The sequence below is a fragment of the Suricata suricatta genome, chromosome 6, assembly GCF_006229205.1.
Source record: "Suricata suricatta isolate VVHF042 chromosome 6, meerkat_22Aug2017_6uvM2_HiC, whole genome shotgun sequence".
Lineage (NCBI taxonomy): Eukaryota > Metazoa > Chordata > Mammalia > Carnivora > Herpestidae > Suricata > Suricata suricatta.
The window spans coordinates 32,727,903-32,751,032 of record NC_043705.1 but is presented as its reverse complement, the minus strand read 5'-3'; the positions used below and the strand labels follow the sequence as shown (position 1 = coordinate 32,751,032).

At 42.5% G+C, this 23,130-nt stretch overlaps 1 protein-coding gene across 5 annotated transcripts in view; it reads right to left on the bottom strand.

Annotated features, from left to right (window-relative positions):
* Positions 1-23,130, bottom strand: part of ARHGAP26 (Rho GTPase activating protein 26) — a 419,918-nt gene that overhangs the window by 276,692 nt on the left and 120,096 nt on the right. For all 5 annotated transcript variants that reach the window (XM_029942151.1, XM_029942152.1, XM_029942153.1 and 2 more), the window contains exons 6-10: positions 21,339-21,449; positions 13,100-13,204; positions 11,462-11,591; positions 7,696-7,796; positions 911-1,005 (exon numbers count right to left, since the gene is read on the bottom strand). In XM_029942151.1, coding sequence (XP_029798011.1) covers positions 911-1,005; positions 7,696-7,796; positions 11,462-11,591; positions 13,100-13,204; positions 21,339-21,449 — 542 coding nt within the window. The remainder of the gene's footprint in view (positions 1-910; positions 1,006-7,695; positions 7,797-11,461; positions 11,592-13,099; positions 13,205-21,338; positions 21,450-23,130) is intronic.

Genomic DNA, 23,130 nt, shown 5'->3' with positions numbered 1-23,130 from the left:
AGCCCCGCATCGGGCTCTGTAGACTGCTAGCTCAGAGCCTGGAGCCTGCTTCCGATTCTGTGTCTCTTTTGCTCTCTGCCCCTCCCATGTTCATGCTTTGTCTCTTTCAAAAATAAATAAATGTTAAAAAAATTTTTAATAAAGGGGAGAGAATAAATGGCACAAGAGAAGACTCATGCTGAGATTTAAGGATCTTTAATACTGGCACTGCTGATCTTGGACAGCACAAAAAAGCTTAACATGTGGCTTTCACTCAAAGAATTAACCTGTTGCCAAGTAAAGTGTTTCAGTGAACTGGAATGTTGTCAAACTAGCTTAACACCAGGAAATGGTACAACTTAATGAGACTCCATATATATTGAGGAATACAGTGCATGGCTCCCTCCACAAAAAGCGATTTCACAAGAGCTTTGCTGTCCTTCCCAGGCGCATACACACGGTGGTTGGTGAAATGCTGTTGATGAAAGTGTTTTGTTGTTTTTTTTTTTTTAACTCAGTACTTGTTTCACCCTTCACCTTACCCAAGTCCTTTTGAACCATTTTTCAAATTTAAAAATATGTTTTAAAGCAAAAAATCTTAAATAGCTCATAGAGTCAGGCTAAATAGTTTTCTTTAAACATCCACTCAGCCTCCTAAGAAATAACACCCATTCCTTCTCCGGAAAGCCCTCAAGTTAAAGCAAACCAAACGAGAGGCTCAGCACTACACGTCCAAGCGGGGAGAAGCGATCCTGATCCTTGCAGAGCAGCAAATGGCCGGAGGTCTACTCCAAAGGGAGTGTTAGCAGGAGGGTGGAGAAGGAGGGGTAGGGTGGGATCAGAGGACAGAAAAGCTCTGAATGAATGGAAAAAGTTACAAAATCCAAATTTGGTAGTATCTGTTCCTGAGCAAAATGTGACAGCTACTCACCGGTCTACTGCTTCTACATCAAAGCAAAACCTCTTCTCGATAGAGTCTGTTTTCCGCCGTGTGCAGGATTTCAGGGTGACAGATTCATCTTCTCCCTGTTGGGAGCACACAGACTATCAAGATGAGGCCTGGACATGGGCTATGCTCTGTGCCTCTCCGGCATACCACAAACACATCACATCAAGACTGATCATTCCAGGGGGCTCAGGTGGATAAGCGTCCCACTCCAGCTCAGGTCATAATCTCATGGTTTGTGGGTTCAAGCTCTGCATCAGGCTCTGTGCAGACAGCTCAGAACCTATATCCTGCTTCCAATTCTGTGTATCCCTTTCTCTCAATCTCTCTCTGTCTCTGTCCCTCTCCCGGTCGTACTCTCTCTCAAAAATAAATAAATAGTAAAGAAAAAATTAAAAAAGAAAAACATAATAATAAGCCAATAGCCTCCTGCATCTAAAACCTGTGAGCCATGTTATACCTAGTGGGAAATATCTCTAGTTTTAACTTCTTTTTAGCACATCATGATACACCATCAGCCCTCGATAGATCAACTCCTGATAATATTTGAGGCCGATTTAATTTGCAGGCTTGACAAAGGTTAAACAAGATGGCCTCCAGGCCTACTCCTGACTCTGAATTTCCATGATCTTGGCTCAGCCATCACTTTTTCAGCAAGGCCTTCCTGGACCAGGTCAAATATTCCCAAGACATGGTCACATATACCATGTACTTTGCCTCCCTCACAGCACCGATTATAGATGGAACTGTCTGTTGATGTGGGCAAGGACTCCAATCAGGACTCCCTCCCTCATTAGACTCTAGGCTCCCTGAGAGCAGGGACTATCAGTTTTTCCTGATTCTGTGTACCCAGAGCCCAAACAGGCCCCAGAATAGAGTAGGGGTGTCAATAAATAGGTTTTAACTGCTTTATGAGATATAAACTAGTATGTAATAAACTGTAGATGTCAATTTGAGTTTTAACATCTATATACATCCTTAAAATGAACACCACAATCAAGCTAATGAATATTTCCATCACCCCCTAAAAGTTTCCTTGTGTCTTTTGAATTCTATCCCTCCACCCAGTCTACTCACCCTCAGGCAAATACAGAATCTGCTTTCTGTCATACAGATTAGTTCGCATAGTCTATATAATTTTATATAAATTGAATCACACAGTATGTGCTCATGTGCCTTTTAATTTCTGACTTCTCTGACTTGGCACAATTCTGCAATTCACCTATGTTGTTGTGCAAATCAAGAGTTTGTTTCTTTTTACTGCTGAGTAGTACCTCATTATACAAGTGGAATCCAACAGTTTCATGGCATAGTGCTCTCTTATTGCTTAAAAACAAAGGGGTTTCTGTCCCTATTTTCTTCTCTTTTTGCCACATAAAAATTTAGGATTCCTTGGGGCACCTGGTTGCCTCAGTCAGTTAAGAATCTGGCTCTTAGGGCCTAAATGTCCATCAACTGATGAATGGATCAAAAAGATGTGGTTTGTATATACAATGGAATACTACATGGCAATGAGAAAGAATGAAATCTGGCCATTTGTAGCAAAGTGGATGGAACTTGAGGGTGTCATGCTAAGTGAAATAAGTCAGGCAGAAGACAGATACCAGATGTTTTCACTCATATGTGGAACAGGAGAAACTTAACCGAGGACCATGGAGGAGGGGGAGGGGAAAAATAGTTAAGAGAGGGAGGGAGGCAAACCATAAGACACTCTTAAATACGGAAAACAAACTGAGGGTTGATGCAGGTGGGGGAGAGGGGAAAGGGGGTGATGGGCATGGAAGAGAGCACTTGTTGGGATGAGCAATGGGTGTTATATGGAAACCAACTTGACAATAAAGTATAAAATAAAACCAAAAAGAAATCTGGCTCTTAGGTATCAACTCAGGTTATGATCTCACAGTCATGGGATCAAGCACCGCTTCAGGCTCTGAGCTGACAGCATGGAGCCTGCTTAGGATTCTCTCCTCCCTCTCTCTCCGCCCCTCCCCTCCTTGTGCTTACTCTCTCTCTCAAAATGAATAAACTTAAAAAGAAAAAATTTAGTATTCCTGTTTCTCTCATCCTTGCCAATCTTTTTCTCTATACAAGGGGGGAAATTAGCAAACTTGCCTAATTTGTTGAAATACGAAATCTGATTCCATATGGTAAAACTGAACCACCCCTAGTATCACCGTAACACACAAAACACAGAAGACCTAGCAAAAGACAGTTTATAGTCACAAACCTTCCATCTACTATCTTTGCAATGGGGCGGGGCGGGAGGGCGCGGCACTGGGTGACAAGTAGAGAATGGCAGGTGGAAAGGCCCTGTGGTCGGGGCACATGGGCCTGGGAGGAATTGAAAGAGCCAGTATGGCTGAACCCCTCAGCACATGACAAACTAGCACGAAAAAGAGTCTAAAGGAATCAAGAGCCAGATTATGCAGATGGTGGTCCATAGCCTGAGAGCACAGGAAAACAAAAATGAGGAAGTTCAAGTAAGGGAAAAGACAAGGTCAGCACTGGGCCGCTCCAGACCTCACACGTAGAGTGGCCTCATCTCAGAGGCTAGGATACAGGGGAATTCTCTATCACCACATGCAGTGTCTGGTCTCCAAGACGATGGGAACATCTCCTGGCCTAAAGCTAAGAAAAAAAAAGCAGGTACTTTTAAAGAAAAATAAGCCAAATAAAATGGACAGCAAAGTCAAGAAAGGGGAGTAAAAAAGTCTGAGAAAAAAAAAAAGACAAAACAGCCTACAAGATTCCCTCCACATCCTAGAAGAGCTTTGTACAAACACATATACAGAAGATGTCACATGATTCTCCTGACGATTGGACGTGACATCACCTCTAGACAGCTCGTCTGCATATTCCCTCTACCCTAAAGCTGAAATAGAGTGACATCATAAAAAGCTATTATTTTATATATTTTTCTGTTATAATTATTACTACAATTACTAGCAGCAGCTGCTCTGACTCGGGAGATGCAGACTCCAGAATTAGGGTCTGAGTACCGGCTCTCTACCTCTGGAGCTATAAGGCTATATGAATCATTTTCTCCTCTGGACTGCCATTTCCTCCTTTATGAAGGAGAAAGTGGATCAAGCAGGACAATACAGGACAATACAAGAAGTTAGAAAACTGTAAAATAAATTTAAGGAATTATTAGGAAAATTAATTATTTTAATATCGAGCCCCTAAAACAGAACTCATTTTGTGTCAAGGTCGGTTCCAAGAGTGTACATAGTAATTCATATAAACTTCCTAACAACCCAGTGAGGTGCTTACTATAACCTCACTGAGGACTTAGGAGTCATAGACAGCCACCATTATTGGTCTATGCTATTCACTTTCAAGTGGGATAAGATCAAACACAAGGAAGTTTTTATTTTAAGCTTTAGGAAAGCACAAGGTAAAAGGCCCTAAAGTAAAGACTATGTGCAAGAATAACTTAGTGAAGCTCATTTCTAGAAAGACAGAATTGGAAAAGGACTATGTTCAATGCAAGGAAGTGAGTCTAACTCTATTTCCACTGCGTGAAAACCAGGGCACACCTACTGACTGATGCCTACTATCACTTCCAATTCTGTCACTGCTTTATGTTTCTCATTTGAAGAATGTTGTTTTCCTGAGATTACTTCACCCTTGACTAGAAACAGTAATAGGGCTTTCGCGGGAAGGGTTGGTTGCTGTAATACATGCAAGGAAAAGAGAGGCTGATAAATTCCTGTATTGTGGCCCAAGTAAAAGAAAGACTGAAAGAAAAATTGAAAGTGGTAGAGAGCAAGGAGGCTGCCTGGCAGAGTAACTGACGGTAATGACAAATGCATCGAACATTACTGAGCCTGGCACTCTATTTTCAAAGCCAGTGGGTTTTCTTGGTCTCTGTAATGCCTGCCATACACATACACATACACATACACACACACAAACACATGGTACCACACACAGAACCAGAGATGGAACACTTACCGAAGACTAATTTATCAGTATATTGGACACAGCTTAAAAATTACTTAAACTACAGCATCAGAGAAATTATGCAGAATGAGTCTGAAGATTCACACATGAAAAATATAAATACTTCTCTTAAAAATATTGAGCTATCTCCCAAAGGAGTTATGTCCAGAAGGAGATACGGGGAGGAGGCAAAATTCAGAAAGATAACTGATATGAATTTCTCAAAGTTACTGAAAGAAACCAATCCCCAAATACAGAAAGGCTCCAAATTCCCACATACAAGAGAATGAAGAAAAAAAAAGCCATCCATTAGGACCATGATAATGAAATGTGGACTACCAAAAGGAAAAACAGAATACATCAAGAGCAGGCAGAGAAAAAAATGCATCCGAGAAAGAGGAAATGCACTCAAGCTGCAGCGAGCAAGCTGGGAGGAAAGGAGGAAGGCTGGAGCACGGGGGGAGCTCTGCAGCAGCAATGCAGGGCACGTGATCAGAGCCGGCTGCAAGAATACTTCTATGCCACACGTTCTTCATGCCATGTGACTGGGACTCTCCCAAGGACAGTGAGTGGGCTTCTGTGGGGTTTTGTGACTGCTTCAACCAACAGAGCCAACGGAAGGCTGTACGACTTCTAAGGCTACATTACGTCTTTTGTTGCTGGAATATTCACTCTTGACACCTTTAGGTACCCTGAGACCACCGTGCTATGAGGAAACCCAAACTATCTCTCATGGAGAGACCAGATGCACAGGCCTTGAGACTACCCAGAGCGGGAGGGAAAGAGAGAAGGGGAGGAAGAAGAGATCAGGGGAAAAGAAGAGAGCCATGGCTGACCAGCCTTCAGCTACTTCAAACCATCACTGTTCTGGCCCCAACCACTATCTGATTAGAACCACCTCAGAAACCCTGAACCCAATTCCTGACCTATAGATACTGTGAGAAATACTAAGATGATTAGTGTTGTTTTAACAGTTGCTAAGTTATTTGGTCATCTGTTCCATAGCAACAGATAACTGGGACTCCTACACAACCCAGCCAGCGGTTCTCTTTGTATCAATAAGAGCGATATCCATCAGCTTCACAGGACAAGCCCACCCAAGAATTCCTAGCCTCTAAACACATCTGACATGCTTAACACCGTATGCACGTGAAATAGAAGAATCTTGCTTTGCTGCAGTTCCTAACTGAACTTAGCACTAAGAATAATCGTCTTGCTTTAATTACCCTCTAGGGTACCATTCCTCCCAGAACTATTATGTCAAAAATTACAGCAATGCAACCTTGAGAAGAAGAAACAAAGTTCTAGGTATCACAATCTCAGATTTCAAGATATACTACAAAGCTGCAGTAATGAAAACAGTATGGTACTGGCACAAAAAAAAAGACTTATAGATCAATGGAACAAGATTTAGAGAGCCCAGAAATAAACCCGCACCTCTATGATCAATTATTCTACAACAAAGGAGGCAAGAATATACTACTGGGAAAAACTCGTTCGCCTCAACAAATGATGCTGGGAAAACTGGAGAGCTACATGCAAAAGAAATGGGACCACTTTCTTCCACCACACGCAAAAATAAACTCAAAATGAATTAAAGGCCTAAATTTAAGACAGGAAACCATGAAATTTCTAGAAGACAACATAGGCAGTAATTTCTCTGACACCTGCCACAGAAACATTTTTCTACCTATGTCTCCTCAGGCAGGAGTAACAAAAGCAAGATTAAATTACTAGGACGACACCAGCACAGCAAAGAAAACCACCAACAGACTAATAAGACCACCTAGTGAACGGGAGAAGGTATTTGCAAATAATGTATCTGATAAGGTGTTAGTATCCAAAATATTTGGAGAACCTCTATAACTCAATACAAAATAAATAATCTGATTTTAAAATGGGCAGAAGACCTCAACAGATATATAGATGGGTATCAGACACAAGAAAAGAAGCTCAAATCACTAACCATCAGGGAAATACAAGTCAACACCACAATGACATGTCCCCTCACACCTCTCAGAATGACTGGGAAAAAAAGACAAGAAATTATAATAGTTGGTGAGAATGTGGAGAAAAAGAAACCCCTGTGCACTGTGGAAAACAGTACAGACATTCCTCAGAAAACTAAAAGTAGTTACCATATGATCCAGTAATTCCACTACTGAGTATTTACCCAAAGAAAACAAATACCAATACAAAATACAAAAAGATAAGTGCACCTTACTCACTGCTATACTATTTACAATAACCAAAATACGGTAGCAACCAGTTTATAGATACATGGCTACAGAAAATCTGAGATATAGATAGATAGACAGACAGATCAGAAAGATAAACAGAGAGTAGAATATTACTCAGCCATGAAAAAGCGAGATCTTCCCACTGACAACACCATGGATGGATCTAGAGGGTATAATGCAAAGTGAGATTAAGTCAGAGTAAGACAAATACCATATGATTTCATTAACATGTGCAATTTCAGAAACAAGCCAACAAAGAAAAAAAATAAGGACAAAAAGGTAGATTCTTAAATACGAAGAACACACTGGTAGTTACCAGAAGGCAGATGAGTGGGGGGATGGGTAGAAGAGATAAAGGAGATTAAGAGTACATTTACTGTGGTGAACACTGAGTAATATATAGAATTGTTGAATCATCACATTGTATACCCAAAACTAATTTAATGCTATGTATCATACTTCATTAGAAATTCTTTTAAAAAAGAAAATTACAGTGCAACATTGAAGATGTTACTTAACACAAGCGTTATAATCAACCTATGTTAGCCAAGCAAATCAAGCATGAAATATAAAACATGAACTCACCCCCTTTCCTCCTGACTTTTGGTCAAATGGTACCATGGTGATTTGTTTGGAATCCCGTTGATATGTACAGTAGTGTTTCACCCACGAGGTTCCAAAGTGACCTGCAAAGTAATATTTCCCATGAAGCATCTCTGTGTGTCCAGTACATACTGGAAACACATATAACCCATAACCCCCAATGCTCATCTATCCTTCAAGTGTTCCTAGGGGCAAGATAGTCTCCACTAGCTAGACTGGAAGAGACAGAAATTTGATCCCAGAGGCTGGAGATGGAAATGACCCAGGGCTTTCCCCAGGGACCAAGGAAGACTGTTTCCCACTAAATACTTCATCGGATGGCTCTTAAAATATAAGGGAAGGAGAGGTTCCCTGGGGAAACTAATTCATTTTCCCATCATCATTCTCTACTTGACATTTCCTTTCTCTCCTGACTGGACTAAGATGACCAAGGAAAGAACAGAGAAGAGCTTCTCCAAGTGCTTGTCACTGTCCCCATCTGGTATGATGACTTCATGCTTCCCACAGCTGCTCTGCGATTCTCTGCAAAGACATGGCGGGGGGGGAGGGGGGTCTGACCTACTGCCAAACCCCTCATTTGTACTTGAGCAGAACTCAAGATGATCTGAAAAGCAGACAGGCCAACTCTGACACAGAAATGTAAATGGAAGTGAATATAAATACCCAAAGGTAATCTAAGGAGTCTGTCCTTCAATACTATCCTTGAGGAAACAAAGAGAGGCCTTACAGTCAAATCCTGATAGTCCCTGATTTTTCCCTGGTGGTCAGCCAATTCTTCTTTTTTTTTAATAACAAATTATTATTAGAGGAAGAAGGCATAATTAGCATTATTAGCCGCCAAGGTCCTCAATCAACACTAGCTTTAGTGCCCACAGAGATCACAGAGCAAAAATTGGTGGGTTTTTTTTTTTAAGTAATAACATGAGATTTAACAAAGATTTAATCATTTTTAGGGTATCAGTGCCCATTTCATGTGTGGAATGTCAATTAGAAAACCAAAAAATAAGAAGTAATATAGTATGTGTCTAGATTGAAGCATCAAAGACAAAAATATCAACCATTCTTGTTTATTTTTGTGACTTAGGGAAAACATTCCAGTGAGAGCACAACAAAGGATTCCAAATGTGCTGTATCTTACACTTCGAGCATCCAAATAAGGACAGCAATGGATTGAGCCTCCGAATAGAACAGAAAACCTTAAGTCCATATTGACAATAAAAAGTTGGACAGGGGCGCCTGGGTGGCTCAGGAGGCTGAGTGTCCAATTCTTGATTTCAGTTCAAGTCATGATTTCACGGTTCATAGGATTGAGCCCCATGTCGGGCTCCGCGCTGATGTGTGCTTAGGATACTCATTCTCAATCTCTCTCTCTCTGCCTCTCCCACACTTGTGTGTTCTAAGTAAATAAATATATTTTTTTTAATTTTATTAGATGGACAGATGGATGGAAAAAGGGAAGAGAGAATGAGAAAGGCAGGGAGGTCACTTGCTTGCAATACACTAAATGGCAACTAAGACATGTGGAGAGAGCACCAGAGCTGAGAAGTCACCATTTTGGAACCATCACAGTGACAATCCCTCTAGGCAAGAACTGCTGACAGACACTAGTTCTATGGAGGCCTAGTTCAATGATAAGAAGGAGATTATCTTAGAGGGTCTCCCCATAGACTTTATTAGCTACAAGAGAAAAACAGTGACTGTACAGTGGATAAACCAAATTAATACCTTGCCTCAGTGACCAAAACTAACATCACCACTGAGGGGCAGGGGGCCACCCTGTGCTGCTGTGTGTGGGACCCAGAGAAGAACACCATGTAACTTACTGAGGATTTGACAGGGGACACCTAACCTGAATCTAATCATCGGGAAACACTAGATAAACCCACATTGAAGAAATTTCTAGAAAAGAACTAGCCTTTATTCTTCAAAAAGGTCCATGTCATGAAAGACAAAGAAAAGCTAAGGAACTATTACAGAGTAAAGGAGTCTAAACTCATCATAAGTAAATGCAGTACGAAATCCTATCTACACAGAAGGAAAAGACAATGCCTTACGAGGGCATTACAGGGACAGCTGACAAAACTGCAATGTGAACTGTCATGTGCATTATCTTATGAATGCTAACTGCTGGATAACTATACTGTGGGAACTTATACTGTGGTTACATTTTTTTTTAAATCCCTATTTTAAAAATATATTTTTAAAAAATATACACTCAAGTAAAGGAGTATGAGGTATGCAACCTATTTTCAAATGGTTCAGAAAAAAATGGAGATATGTGTCTCTGGGACTGGGACCTGTATACACACACATAGCCACAAAGAAAACAAATGACAGGATTATGGGGAAAAAGGTAAAAATGTGTGCATCTAAGTGATAAGTTGCCAAAACTTGCAAACGCAAAGAGCTGTACCCCATTGGTATACTCTAGACTACTGTGTTAGAAAACTAAAATCTAGCTCTAATGATAATAGACTTTCATGTTTCAAAGAGCATGTGAAGTGTTTGAATAAAATTGGATAATAAATGTGAGAGTGCAGATTTGATATATGTAGGTGAACAATACTAATAAATTAACTATTATAAGTAAACACATATTCAAGGTGACCTTAAACTTGTTGGGCTGGCTCCCTCATTGGGCACAAAAGGTACCCCTTCCACTAAGGTCTACACAAAATACCACTGCAGTATCTTCCATCTCTTAGAAACCTCCACAAGCTCAGCCCTTTAAGAGTAAAGGACATAAAACCCTCAAGACAACCAATGCCTCCGACCTCACGACTGCCCCCCTGTGACCAGGCAACAATATGAAGCCCAAGCACATTTCTGATGAATTACTGGGTAGAATCATCACTGAAATCAAGTGTTCTGCTCCATCAGGAAGCTTCTAGGAGGGAAGACATTTGCTTCGCCCTGAGATAACAGAAGGGCAGTAAAGAGCACAAAACCAGCAAAACTCTGGAAGGAGTAACATGCCCAACCAAAAAAGTAGGGAATGAAGACTAAGAGAGCTATCCAATGAAGAAAATAATTTCACCTTCTTTTATCCCTAGCACTTCATGAGCGAAGTCTGAAATTGCCACCCTCAAAGCACAGTCTCTCCCTGGGCCTAGTGCAGGAGTTTGTGAGTCATCACAGAAAAGTCTGGGTTAGCAGCACCTGGCATTTCTTTCTTTGCCATCACACCACATCGGCAGGACAATGGATTTCTCTTCCTACCTCTTGGAGTGAGCATGTGTTTCTATTTTTCATAAAATTTCAGTGCTGAGAGGACAGCTATTGCAGAGAGGAAGGAAAGGGCCTAAATCATGACTATTGAATCCTTGCTGAAACCAGTCTTGAAGGAAACAAAATCACTCCATATTAAATCCACCCAAAGATATGATGGCTGATAGAAAATAAGGTCTAGCATGCAAGGCCCTGCCAAAGCCTCTATGCCAAGCATGTAACAGATAAAGTCATGCTAAGCATGCAGGCAACTCAAGTGTGACACCACGGAGGAAAAAAACCACCCCAAAGCCCCCAGTGAATTCCAGATTCCCAAGGGAATTCCCAGAGATATAGAAAACTACACCTCAGTTGGACATAGAATATCTTTCCCTTTAAAAACCCAACTATAAGCTACTCTCATTTACCCTAATCTGCACATACGGAACCGCTGCTCTAGGCCAGGCATACTACGTGCACCCCCCACATCCTGGCTGAAAGGCATGATGCACACCAAGTTACAGTTGTCACTGGCACTCACGTTTCTCCTGAACATACAGGTACCCTTCCATGGTATAGGGACTGATGGTCTTGTGCTCCAGGGGATTCTCCTTCATCTTTTTCATCAGTGACTCTACTTCTGACCTGGTGCCTTCGAAGCGATTTCTTGTCTAGGATGAAAGGAATTTTATTCATATCAAAGAAATGAAACCTTATTCCCAACTGTAACAATTGAAAACATCAACCTATTGAACGCTTAGATCTAGAACCACACATGGAACATTGGCCGCCTGGGAATTAGGCAAATCCTCACTTTCAAGAAGTATCCTTTGACCTGAAAGTCCTATACCAGAAGGACTCTCAAATGCTCAAGACCATCAAAATCACCTGGAAATGTAGAGAAAATGAAAATGTCCAGGCCTCACCCCTAAAGATTAATTTAGCACCTCTGGACCCAGAAATGGGCATTTTAAATAAGCATGCCAAGGGATTTCGATTCAGACAGTTCAGAGGAAATGTCCTCACAGTCCCCTTCAATACAGAGGAACTTACTTCTCCAGCTATAGGGAATATCACTTCCTGATGCTCCATAAATGGTCCCCTCCTAAAAAGGGAGCTGCTTCACTCAAGTTAAGTACTTTTCCCCAGGGTAACCTGCACCCCAGGACTAGTCAAGGCTAGGGACAAGGGGGGAAGGGGTTCAAAGCCTGACACCCTTGCCTCTTTTCATGTTTCATGCACTCTGAAGATCCATGCCAGCTCCAGGGCATGCCAGGGCATTGACTGAGGCCTCACAACTCAACTTCTCCTGCAAGGGTCTCCTGCCCTCTCTCTCCCAGGGGATTCTGCTAACTTTGCTCCCCTATAAACCTGCCACATGTAACCTCCACTTCAGAGTCTACCTTGGGAGGAAGGTGGCCTAAGGAGAAGCCATGCTTTGTGAAACCTCATCCGAGACTCTGCAACTTCCTATTTTCCAAAATAACACAGAGAACCATAGCAGAAAAGGCTCCAGGCTTCTCAACCCATGCAATACAACCCACCAGGACACACTTGGGTTTCTTTGCTATATAGGATCACCTAGATACAAAGACAACGTACAGACCAACACAGCCGAAGAAGGGGTTTGGGCCCACTAACTGCTAACCAAAGGGCCCTTCACAGGATTCTCAGCATCAAAAGGTCCTGCTGGTTAAAATCTGGGGAAGGAGACTGGGAGTACACGGCTCCGACTTCAATTTCCTGTCGGCCTCACTGAAAGTTGAACCAGAGCACATCCTTTGAGCTGGAGGCCAGCATGTGCGCCCGCACCCCCATCCCCTGAACACGCTCCAAGGTTCCCGGGGCCAGGCAGCTAGAGGCACCGAAGGGAGGCTGGGCCTTCCACTGCCAAAGGAAATCCTGATCCTGGTGCGACAGATTTCAAACAAAAATATCAGCAGGACTTCCGAGAACATAAATCGTGCTTAGAAATAACGGAAAAAAGGATGAGGCTCTGACCTGGGGCCACCACGCACCCTAGAAACGCCTGCCCCCAGCTGCCGTTGGAACCCAAGCAAGACCCATCCTCCTCATCTGCATTCCAATCCAGATAAGTGATCTCTATGCAACCAGACCCATACTTGGTTCTTTCCTTTCCTGAACCAGGGAAAGGAAGCCTGCCCCTTGGCCCACTCACATTCTGTATGCTAATGGTCAACTGCGTCTTGAAGTCACCGAAGTCCTTGGCCAGTTCATAACCATGATGATAGAAAGTGAAGAGTCCTTGCAGGAATGCCAGTAGCTGTAAAGAAGGAAGGAGGGCAGAGGTCACTTAAGCATTCGAAAAGAGGTATCATGTAGCTTTATCTGCATTCCCAACCTTGGTTTGAAAGCCTAGAATAAAGTAATAAAAATGCCTGTCATTTACTGAGCGTGACTTATAAGCCCAGCACTGTAACATCATATGCCTGCTCTCACTAAAAGCTCATAATAACCTAGAAGGTAAGTACTATTACAGACTGCATTTTAACATTAAGGAAGTTCAGAAACATGAAGTAACTCACTCCAAAAGATAAAGTAAGTAACAATCAGGATTTGAAACCAGGTCTAGGCACCAACATCCCAGTGCTTACTCTGAGCCTCAGCACTTTCTAAGAAAATCACTTCTTCAGCAACTGAAGACCAGTCTTCAAGTCCAACTCAGTCTCCTTCAGATACATCTGTCATATCAGGCTATGATGCAGCAAAGTGTGGTTATACTGAGAGGCAACAAAGAGGGGAGAAAAGGAAGGTATATGTCCAAGTCTACAGTGTAACAGGTAGTCAAATTAAAAAAAAAAAAAATCCACCCAGATTGGGCTTCAGCTCAAGTGTGTTTCTGTGCTCTCCCTTAGGCAGGTAAGCGTCATGGAAGCCTTTATTAAAATGCTCCCATGTTTTCACATTTTCTGTTACTGATGGCTCTCTAAATTCTCATTTAAATCCCCCCAAGCCAAAAGGTAGTAAGTCTTGTCTTCACTGTAGAATGAAAACATCTATGTAGCATGATTCTCACAACACACCCTCATACACTTAAAACTATTAATATCCCCACCCTAAGCCCTGCCAGCCTTCACTTTTCCAGGTCTCAACAAATGTCCCTGCATATTTCCTCCCAGAACCCTACATGCAAATCTACTGCTGTTAGGTTTCCCCTGCCCCTTCCCAAGTTCTTCTATGCATCCTGCCTCAGTTCCGAATCTCAATCTGAAGAAAGGATTGTAATAAAAGTCTAAACAAGGTTATAAGCTCAGTCCTACTGCATTTGGGGACCATGGCTGTTCTAACCTGAACTTTTCATTGCCAACTCACATTCTCTGAGTGGTCCACTGTGATCTCACTGACCTGCCTCTAACACATGTTACACCAAACTAGTTCCTTTAAACAGATGTTGGCAAGTATGGGTGTGAGGAAGCAGAGAAAGAGGAATCCTTTTGCACTGCTGGTGGGAATGCAAAATGGTCAGCCCCTCTGGAAAACAGTATGAAGGTTCCTCAAACAATTACCAATAGAACCACCCTAAAACCCAGCAATTGTACTACTAAGTATTTCTCTAAAGGATACAAAAATGCTGATTCAAAGGGGCACATGCACCCCAATGTTTAATAGCAGCTGTCTGGACAATAGCCAAATTATGCAAATGTCCATTGACTGATGAATGGATAAAGAAGATGTGGTATGTAAAGACAATGGAATACTACTCAATGATGAAAAAAAATGAAATCTTGCCATTTGCAACAACGTGGATGAAACTAGAGGGTATTACACTAAGTGAAATCAGGCAGAGAAAGGCGTATCATATCATTTCACTAGTGTGGAACTTAGGAAACTAAACAGATGAACATAGGGTAAAAAAAGGAAAAATAAGCTAAAAACAGAGAGGGAGACAAACTCTAAGAGACTCTTAAACACAGGAGAAACTGAGGATTGCTGGAGGGGTGTTGGGTGAGGGGATGGGCTCAACAGGCAAAGGACATTAATGAGGGCACTTGGGATGAGCACTGGGTACTGGACATAAGTGATGAATCAGGAAATTCTATTCTGAAATCATTACACCATATGTTATCTTAGGCTTAAATGAATATGAAAGATCTAGTTGCTTCATTTTATATTGTTTAATTTTCCAGTCCCTAAACGAACATATGTTTAGTAATTAAACAAAAACTCACCTTTTTTTCCCCACCTAATTCTCCTCTTCTGAGAGAGAGCACTAATAATGATGGCAAAGGAAACTCAGCAGAATAAAAACATCTACTCTATCCCAGCTCATCTCCTACTAGCTTGTGATAGGAATGAAAACCACTAAGGTATGTGCTACTCTCCTTTAGTTTAGGGGAAAGAATGATCTTTAGAGTAAGCCACATGCCCAGCCCACTTAATCAAAGAGCTCTGTACTGTGATTAAGTCAAAATCCAGCTTTTAATAATATAAAATCCTGACTTCCCACTGCTATTATCCCCAGAGCAACTATCCCCTTAGATCCTCATGGGAGATTGGGAAGCAGGTACGGCTGGGTCCTCTGTTTCAAAAAATATCTAGTGACACCATATATAGATCACTAACATAAATCAATGAAAGGGTGGCACACCACACAGACTCACTAAAGACCAATAATGAATTCTTTTCTTCAAAGATGATAGAAGCTTTTGAACTTGCTCTTGTTAAAATACATTTTTGAAAGGAAAGCTCATGCTTTTCCTCCCGGATGACTTCAGTAATGAAGGAGCTCTTAAGCCAAACCTAGTGTCAGTGTTCACAATGAAAACTGTTTTTTCTGGTCTCTTCCTTTTCCCCTCCCCCGCCAACTTTGAACGCCGTGCCCATCACTTTTCCAAGGCATTGAACCATCCTCTCCGGGAGAGTAATGCAAAAGATAAGCAGCTATTTCTAAAGTCATTCCTCCTATTAACTCTGATTTATCTTCCACTTAAAGTCAACAGGGCCTCTCGTGCCCAAGGTAATTATGTATGCTCCAGAACCTCACCAACACACCACCTGGACAGGTGCACAAGTGCTCCAAAGGCAGAAAGTTACTAGGATTTATTTTGGTTCTCACTTCCTTTGGTATCATGCTTCATTGTCCATTTGTCAATGGGAAATGATTCCATAGATACTGTTATCTTTGGCCCACTTCCCTCCTCCCCTGGCTCCATCTCTCTTCCCCTCCTCCACCTCCTGACATCCCCTCCCCACACAAGGCACGAACCTCCTAACCTATCACCCAGAGGGAAATGAAAGATCACTTCCCGGTGGGCCGGCGAGACCCACAGAAAGACCACAGAGATGGGATCATCTATCTGCCTCAGAGAAATTCTAGTACTCAAACCCACAGGGGAAAAGCTCCTTGGAGCCCCACCTTGGCCGGCAGAGAAGCAGCATGTCCACAGAGGCTCCTTCCTGAACAGTCAGCAATCAAAATCACAGCATGACAAAGGAAATACCAAAGAGAGAGCCTCTCCTGCTCCCTCTGCCTTCTTCTCCATCCTTGTTTTCCTCAGCAAGTAACTAAGAAAAATCTATTTCTATTTCCTACCAGACAACATAAGCTACATGTATTTTTAAGTAGAAATGTAACTGCTTCATTTAGTGACAGCTGCATCATTCTAGACTATCTGCTAACTTTAGATGGTTTCCTTTCATACAATAAAGCTATTGATATAGGCTGAATTGTGTTTCCCCAGCCCCACCACCACCACCAACAAAAATTATGAAGTCCTAACCCCAGTAGCTCAGAATGTGGTTTTATTTGGAAGTAGAGTCTTCTTTATGAAGGTAATTAAGTTAGCCTTAGGCCAGTAGGCCCTGATATAAAATGTCTGGTGTCCTCATAAAAAGGGGATACAGTATTTGGACAATGAACCCCACACAGAGAAGACATCTTCAGAGCACCTTTACAGCAAGGATGCCAAATACTCCCAGAAAACTAGCAGAAGCTAGAAGGAAGCAAAGATCATTTTCCTACAGGTTTCAGAGGGAACACGGCCCTGCTGACACCTGGACCTTGGACTTCCAACCTTTACAACTATGAGAGGAACTATCTTTGTTCTGAGGACCCAGCTGGTGGTGCTCTGTTATGACAGCCCTCACCAACCATTATAAGGACAAGAATCATTCATTCACATGATAAAGAGAAGGGCAGACAGGAGAGTAATGAAATGCTGGGCTGGGCAAGCCACATAATGCTGTCAGTCCTCTTTCCCAGGAGGAAACTAATGCTACCGCCTACTGCACTGGGTTGTGGTAAAGACCTTGATCGTCTATGCAATGGGCTTAGCACACGTATGCTGACAGGAACTGCTCAGCAAGACTGATACACACAGACTGATGTGTGAGGAGATGCACTGTGGTGGCAGTGTCCAGATCAGACTGGGGACGGGGGAAGCCCAAGAAAGGATCCAACAAATCAAACGGAAAATGAAGACCTGCATGGGCGCAGAAGAGCAAAGGCAGGAAGGCACAGCCCAAGAATTATTTGCAAGGCACAACTCAAAAGATGCAGTTGTGATGACTGTAGGGCATGAGTTCTCCCCAGTAATAGGTTACTTTCAATTATGAAAACTCAGGGAACCTGCCTTCACCTTCAAAAAGTTGGTATGTCATTATCTGCAATCCAAACTCCACAGAACATTCATTACTTCAGGGAGAAAATAAAGGCTTCTAGGACACACACGCACAAAAATATGGTTTACATCCCCGAAGTCTGAATTTTCTTCCTTGAAACACTAAAATTTTGCTTCTTTTTCTGAAGGTCAGTAACATGAAGTTACTTTCTAAGAAACAAATGAACAGTCAATAGGCACAGAGGATTCTTGAATGGCTGGCAAGATTCCCTTGACTACAACCAACTCAAAATAGGAATACCCACACCAGGTGCCCCAGCAATTTAGTTCAATACATTTCTTGCTGGTTTCCTTTCCACCTGTAAGCAATCAAATACTGCTTTGTACAGACTGAGAGCCAGACCATTCCAGTCCTGCTAGGTAGCAGATGTCCCCTTGGAGAATAAATGTGCTTCCATTTCTCCAACTGTAAACAGATATACAATAGCAATTACCTCCCCTCAGAGAGCATATGAGGACTGGAGGGCCGTATGTAGGTGAAGTGATTATTAGTATATGATACATACAGTTTCACGGAATCCTCAAATGTTGTTTCATGGTCTTCTGCACAGTCTTGGACAGGGGCTCAAACTTTTTAATTATTTTTTTAATGTTTTATTTATTTTTGATACAGAGAGAGACAGAGCATGAGAGGAGGAGGGTCAGAGAGAGAAGGAGACACAGAACCGAAAGCAGGCTCCAGGCTCTGAGCTAGCTGTCAGCACAAAGCCCGACGTGGGGCTCTGAACCCATGAACATGAGATCTGACCTGAGGTGAAGTCGGAAGCTTACCCGACTGAGCCACCCAGGCGCCCCCAGGGGCTCGAACTTAAATGTGGGACAGAATCCTCCTAGAGGGTTTACTGAAATAGGGATTACTGGGTCCCACCCTCATTTTGGGGTCTGGGCTAGAGCCTAAGCGTCTACATTTCAAAGACTTTGACAACCACTGACCTACTCAGCAGGGGTTTGATCTCCCACTATCCATAGGTCTTGAAGCATTGACCAGCCCAGAGCTGGTGGGTTGAGAAACAACTTCTGTAAAAACAATGAAGGTTGAATATGCGGATCTACATTCAGCCTTTTAACCACTCACTTTCACTTAGGGCAAGTTACTATCACTTTCTCTTCATCCTAACAAGGGGCCAGAGATCATTTTTCATTAGCTCTCCAGGTGCCTCAGTGCACGGCCTAGACAACGTCTGCAAACCACAAAGGGTTGCCACTCTTTGCATCCCTTGGGTTCTTCCACACATCCTCCCCTCCTGTCCAACCTGGCTCTGGGCTGCTTGCTACCTTGGCGGCCTCTCCACTACACACATATTGCTTCCCAAAGGAGGCTTTGAACTCCTCAGACATAGCAAGGGAGTCTTGAGCCATTTCTCTGGTGTTCAGTAAGTAAACACTTTCAGATTTACACAGACATTTTGGATTAAAACAGGCAGGCCCTGTTGATATTGGCACTTGTCACATGGGCTCATCTGAGGAGATGCTGGGTGACTGAAGCTTACATATTCCTCTATCTTAGAATAAAAAGGAATTGCTAATTGTGTGCCAATTAGGTTAGCTCTATTCTAAGCATCATACATGAGTAAAATAAGTGATTCCTCTTAGCAACTTTATATGATAGGTGGTATTAACATACTCATTGCGCAGATGAGGAAACTACAGCTCAGAGAAAGAACTAAGTAACTTCACCAAGAACACACAGCTAGAATGCCTGGTTCGAGATTTCAGTTTAGGCAGTATGGCTCTGGAGTCCTTACCAATGATGGTGTACTGCCTCCCAAACACTCAAGATACTGATATCCTACAAATGGGTGTCAGGAACTAGAAGAATTGTTCCTTGAAGGTTTCTTAAAAAAAAAAAAAGGAAGGAAGAAGAAAAAGATGAGGACGAAGAAAGCCCATCGAGATCAGCAGTCATCCAGCCAAGTCCAGACTAGCCGGGCTGAAACCCGCACATTTGTGAGAAATAAATGTCTGCTGCATGAGGTTTTGCATTGTTACCCAGCAGAAGCTAACAGACCCAGTAACTGACTCAGGAGGAGCACCTACTGGGGACAACACCAACAAAAATCACCTCAAAGAACTAAGACAGGCCAATTAAAATCCAAGAGATCAAAATTAGGCAATTGTAGAATACTATCAAGGGGCATCTAAAGATTATGACAATCACTGTTGTTTTCCTCTAGAAATTCTGGTAAAATCGATTAAAGACGCCCAAGGCTAATTCTGTGACAGCATTTGAACACCTGCCCAGACCACAGGAAACAGTCCTAATAAACCATCCATTGAAAAGCTGGCTTTTACACCTCTGTGTCCCAAGCAGGGCAATCAATAAGCTCATTTTCCCTGTCGGATGGCTTCCTGCACCACACAGACTCTGCAAAAACATGGGGATTTTAACCGGAGACCATGACAGAGACCAGTGCTAGAGAGGAAGTTGGCTCTCAAGTTTCTAATATTCAGATAAGAAGACTGAGGTGATTAAGGATCTTCAAGACTTTTCCAGGGGTGCCTGGGTGGCTGAGTCAGTTGAGCATCTGACTTTGACTCAGGTCACCATCTCATGGTTTGAGAGTTCAAGTTTCACATCAGGCTCACTGCTGTCAGCCTGTCAGTGCAGAGCCCACTTTGGATCCTCTGTCCCCCTCTTTCTGCCCCTTCCCTGCTTGCACTTTTCCAAAAATAAATATGTTTTAAAAAGAATTTGCCAGATGAGGTACCTGAGAGTGAAATCCCAAAAATCATAGCTCCAAAACAGTAAAAAAAAAAAAAAAAAAAAAAATCTAAGTATCAGACTTCAAAGCCACCTAGAGTCTGATAAAACTATTAGCAAGTATACATGCCTTAAAATCATCCCAAAATTTTATAAATGAGAAATGGAGCACAGAACACCTTTACTAAAACAAGTGGTTATATTCTCTCATTTCTTATAGTTTTATTGTCTGCTTAAGAAAATCAGTTTCTGAAATCTAGGTAGGTAAGGGTCTTATTTCTAGAGAGACCCCAGGCTTGGGTCTATATAAGAGGGTGCATTTTCAGTGAAAAATACAAGGTCTGCGGGGGTTTGAAATTGAGGCCCATATGCTCTCTCAGTGTTTCCATGACATCTTCATACTGTGCCTTCTGAGTGCCACAGCAGAGCAGGGCAGCACCATGACCACATGTAACCACACCCGTGCTAAGGTGGCCTCAACTAAAGCCAGACTGGTTTCCACACTACAATCTTTCATACCCATTGGGACACAGTGACCAAGTCCAAATGACATCACCAAGTCCAATCTCCCAGCTGCTCAGTTATCATCAACTACAGTAAGAAATCACTTTATATTGTGCCTTTTAATGCAGGGAAGGAGTGTGGAGGGGCTTTTAACTCAACAGACCAAAAGAAGGTATCATGTACATTCCCCCTTTTCCTTGGGCAACTACTCCGTTTGGATTATTTGAGGGAGAAAGGAAGGGATGAGGGTGTGAAAAGTTAAGGTGTAATCACTACTGTTGGGCACCATGAAAACTCCTCCACCTGCACTGCTTCCACTGAGAAGCCAATTAGCACAACACAGCAGGGGTAGAGGAAGCACGATCCCTTCTGCTAGGTTACACAAGTTTGGCCGCTGGGGACAATCCAGGGCAGACAGACTGACAAAGCACTGTGACTTAGCAGAAGCCACAGCACCAGGGCTGGTCAGCCTCTTGATCAACAGCATGGAGCATTTTGTAATCTAGGTAGTGGAAGGGGTGTGGGGGGGGTCAATATCGGGGTACACCATTAAACCCTGAGCATCTACTTACGGGCTCCACAAACTCAAACATCTTTCTCTCTTGAACTTCCTGCACCTTGAAGACATACTCCAGGGATACTTCATAGAAATGCTGCCGGACCAAGTCCACTTGGCTGTCCGCCTACAAACAAGAAAGAATTTAAGAAAAAAATCAAGTCACCATCCAAGGAGAGCATTCAGCAAGCAGGCCAGAAACATCTCTGGAGATGGTTTTTATACACAATTCAGAGAGTGTGAAACAGACATAAGACTAGCGACAATGGTTAGCCAGGCTCTCTGTGCCAGGCATCACGTCCTTGGGTGTGCCATACGTCATGTTACGTTAGTCGCTCCTCATCCACTGTAGTTACTGAATCCTCACTCAATTCTTAAAAAGAAAATATTCTCCTTACCTCTGACAGGGGGAAAATGAAGTCTGCTAACATCAAAGAACGTGTAGCAGCCAGTACAGGGCAGAGTTAGGATTTTTGTACTTGTGGATCTGCCTCCAAGACTCTTGATCATCTCTAAACTAGGAGGCTGTACCGCCTCCCCACACCCAGGGGCAGACCTGGGTTCCAAGGAAGACAGATTTTTAAAGAGAAAAAAGAAAACCTGCAGGGCTATCCCTCTCCCATCAGGAATGAACAAAACCAGCTGTTAAAGCAGGGGCCCTCAGGAAAGGACATTTCCACATGCATTTCACTTAGTTGTTTGGTTGTCAGGGAGCAAACGATCAGTTTACTCCAACAGAGTAATGATATTACTCCTCTGAACCTCATTTCTCCCTCTGTGCAGAAGTAGGTGCTGGAAAGGCCCACACATGCGTATGTTTAAGCCACCGGTGCAGGATATAGATCATAGGGGAGAAAATGCTCAAGATGTTATTAAGTACCTCAACTATCACTGTGAAGTTCATAGCATTTCCACACTCACTGTGTCTCCTCACTGTTACACTGAATGTACATTTCAATGACAAAAATTATTTTTTTTAAAGTTTATCCACTTCTTTTTTAGAGAGAGAGCATGAGCATGCAAGCAGGGGAAGGGCAGAGAGAGAGAGAGAGAGAGAGAGAGAGAGAGAGAGAGAGAGAATCCGAAGCAGGCTGTGAGCACACAGCCCAACTCAGGGCTCAAACTCATGAACTGTGAGATCATGACCTGAGCTGAAATCAAGGGTTGGACACTTAACCAACTGAGCCACCCAGGCATCCCTAAATATTTTTTAATATAAATGAATAGTCTGGTAGTAGGAAACAAGAATCTGCCTTCTTTAGAAGTGATGGGGTGAGAAATCATTCTATTACATACTTTACAGAGACAGACAAAGCCCCCAGAGAAATAGGTCTTCCAGTGTTCCTTTGTCAAGATCCCTGCAGAGAAAACTTGGGGCAAACCCCATCTTCCATTACACCAAATATGGCTCTGCTATATCTTCCTATCTAAAGAACATGGTAAACTATTCATTCAACCATCATGGACAAAAGAAACTCCATTTATGGACCTCACAGAATAGGCAAGCAAAGAGATATTAAATAATCATGTAAACAAATAGAAAATTACAAACTCTGAAAAAGCACAAACAGGTCTTTCGACTCTCCTGGGAGCAACTTCCTCCTAGAGCAACATATTAATACATTGAAGCTAATTTGCTGAGTAAGTGCTGGAAAAAAAACAAAAAACAAAAAAAAAAAACAAAGGACTAAACTTGGGGGCCTTTTCTAAGCCTTTCAGCAGGGGAAGTTGGTATCTGAGGACTGAGAGATCTTTATTTGGAGGCCCAGTTTCAGAAAAGGCTGCACCCTCCCTCCCCAGGTGTGGCT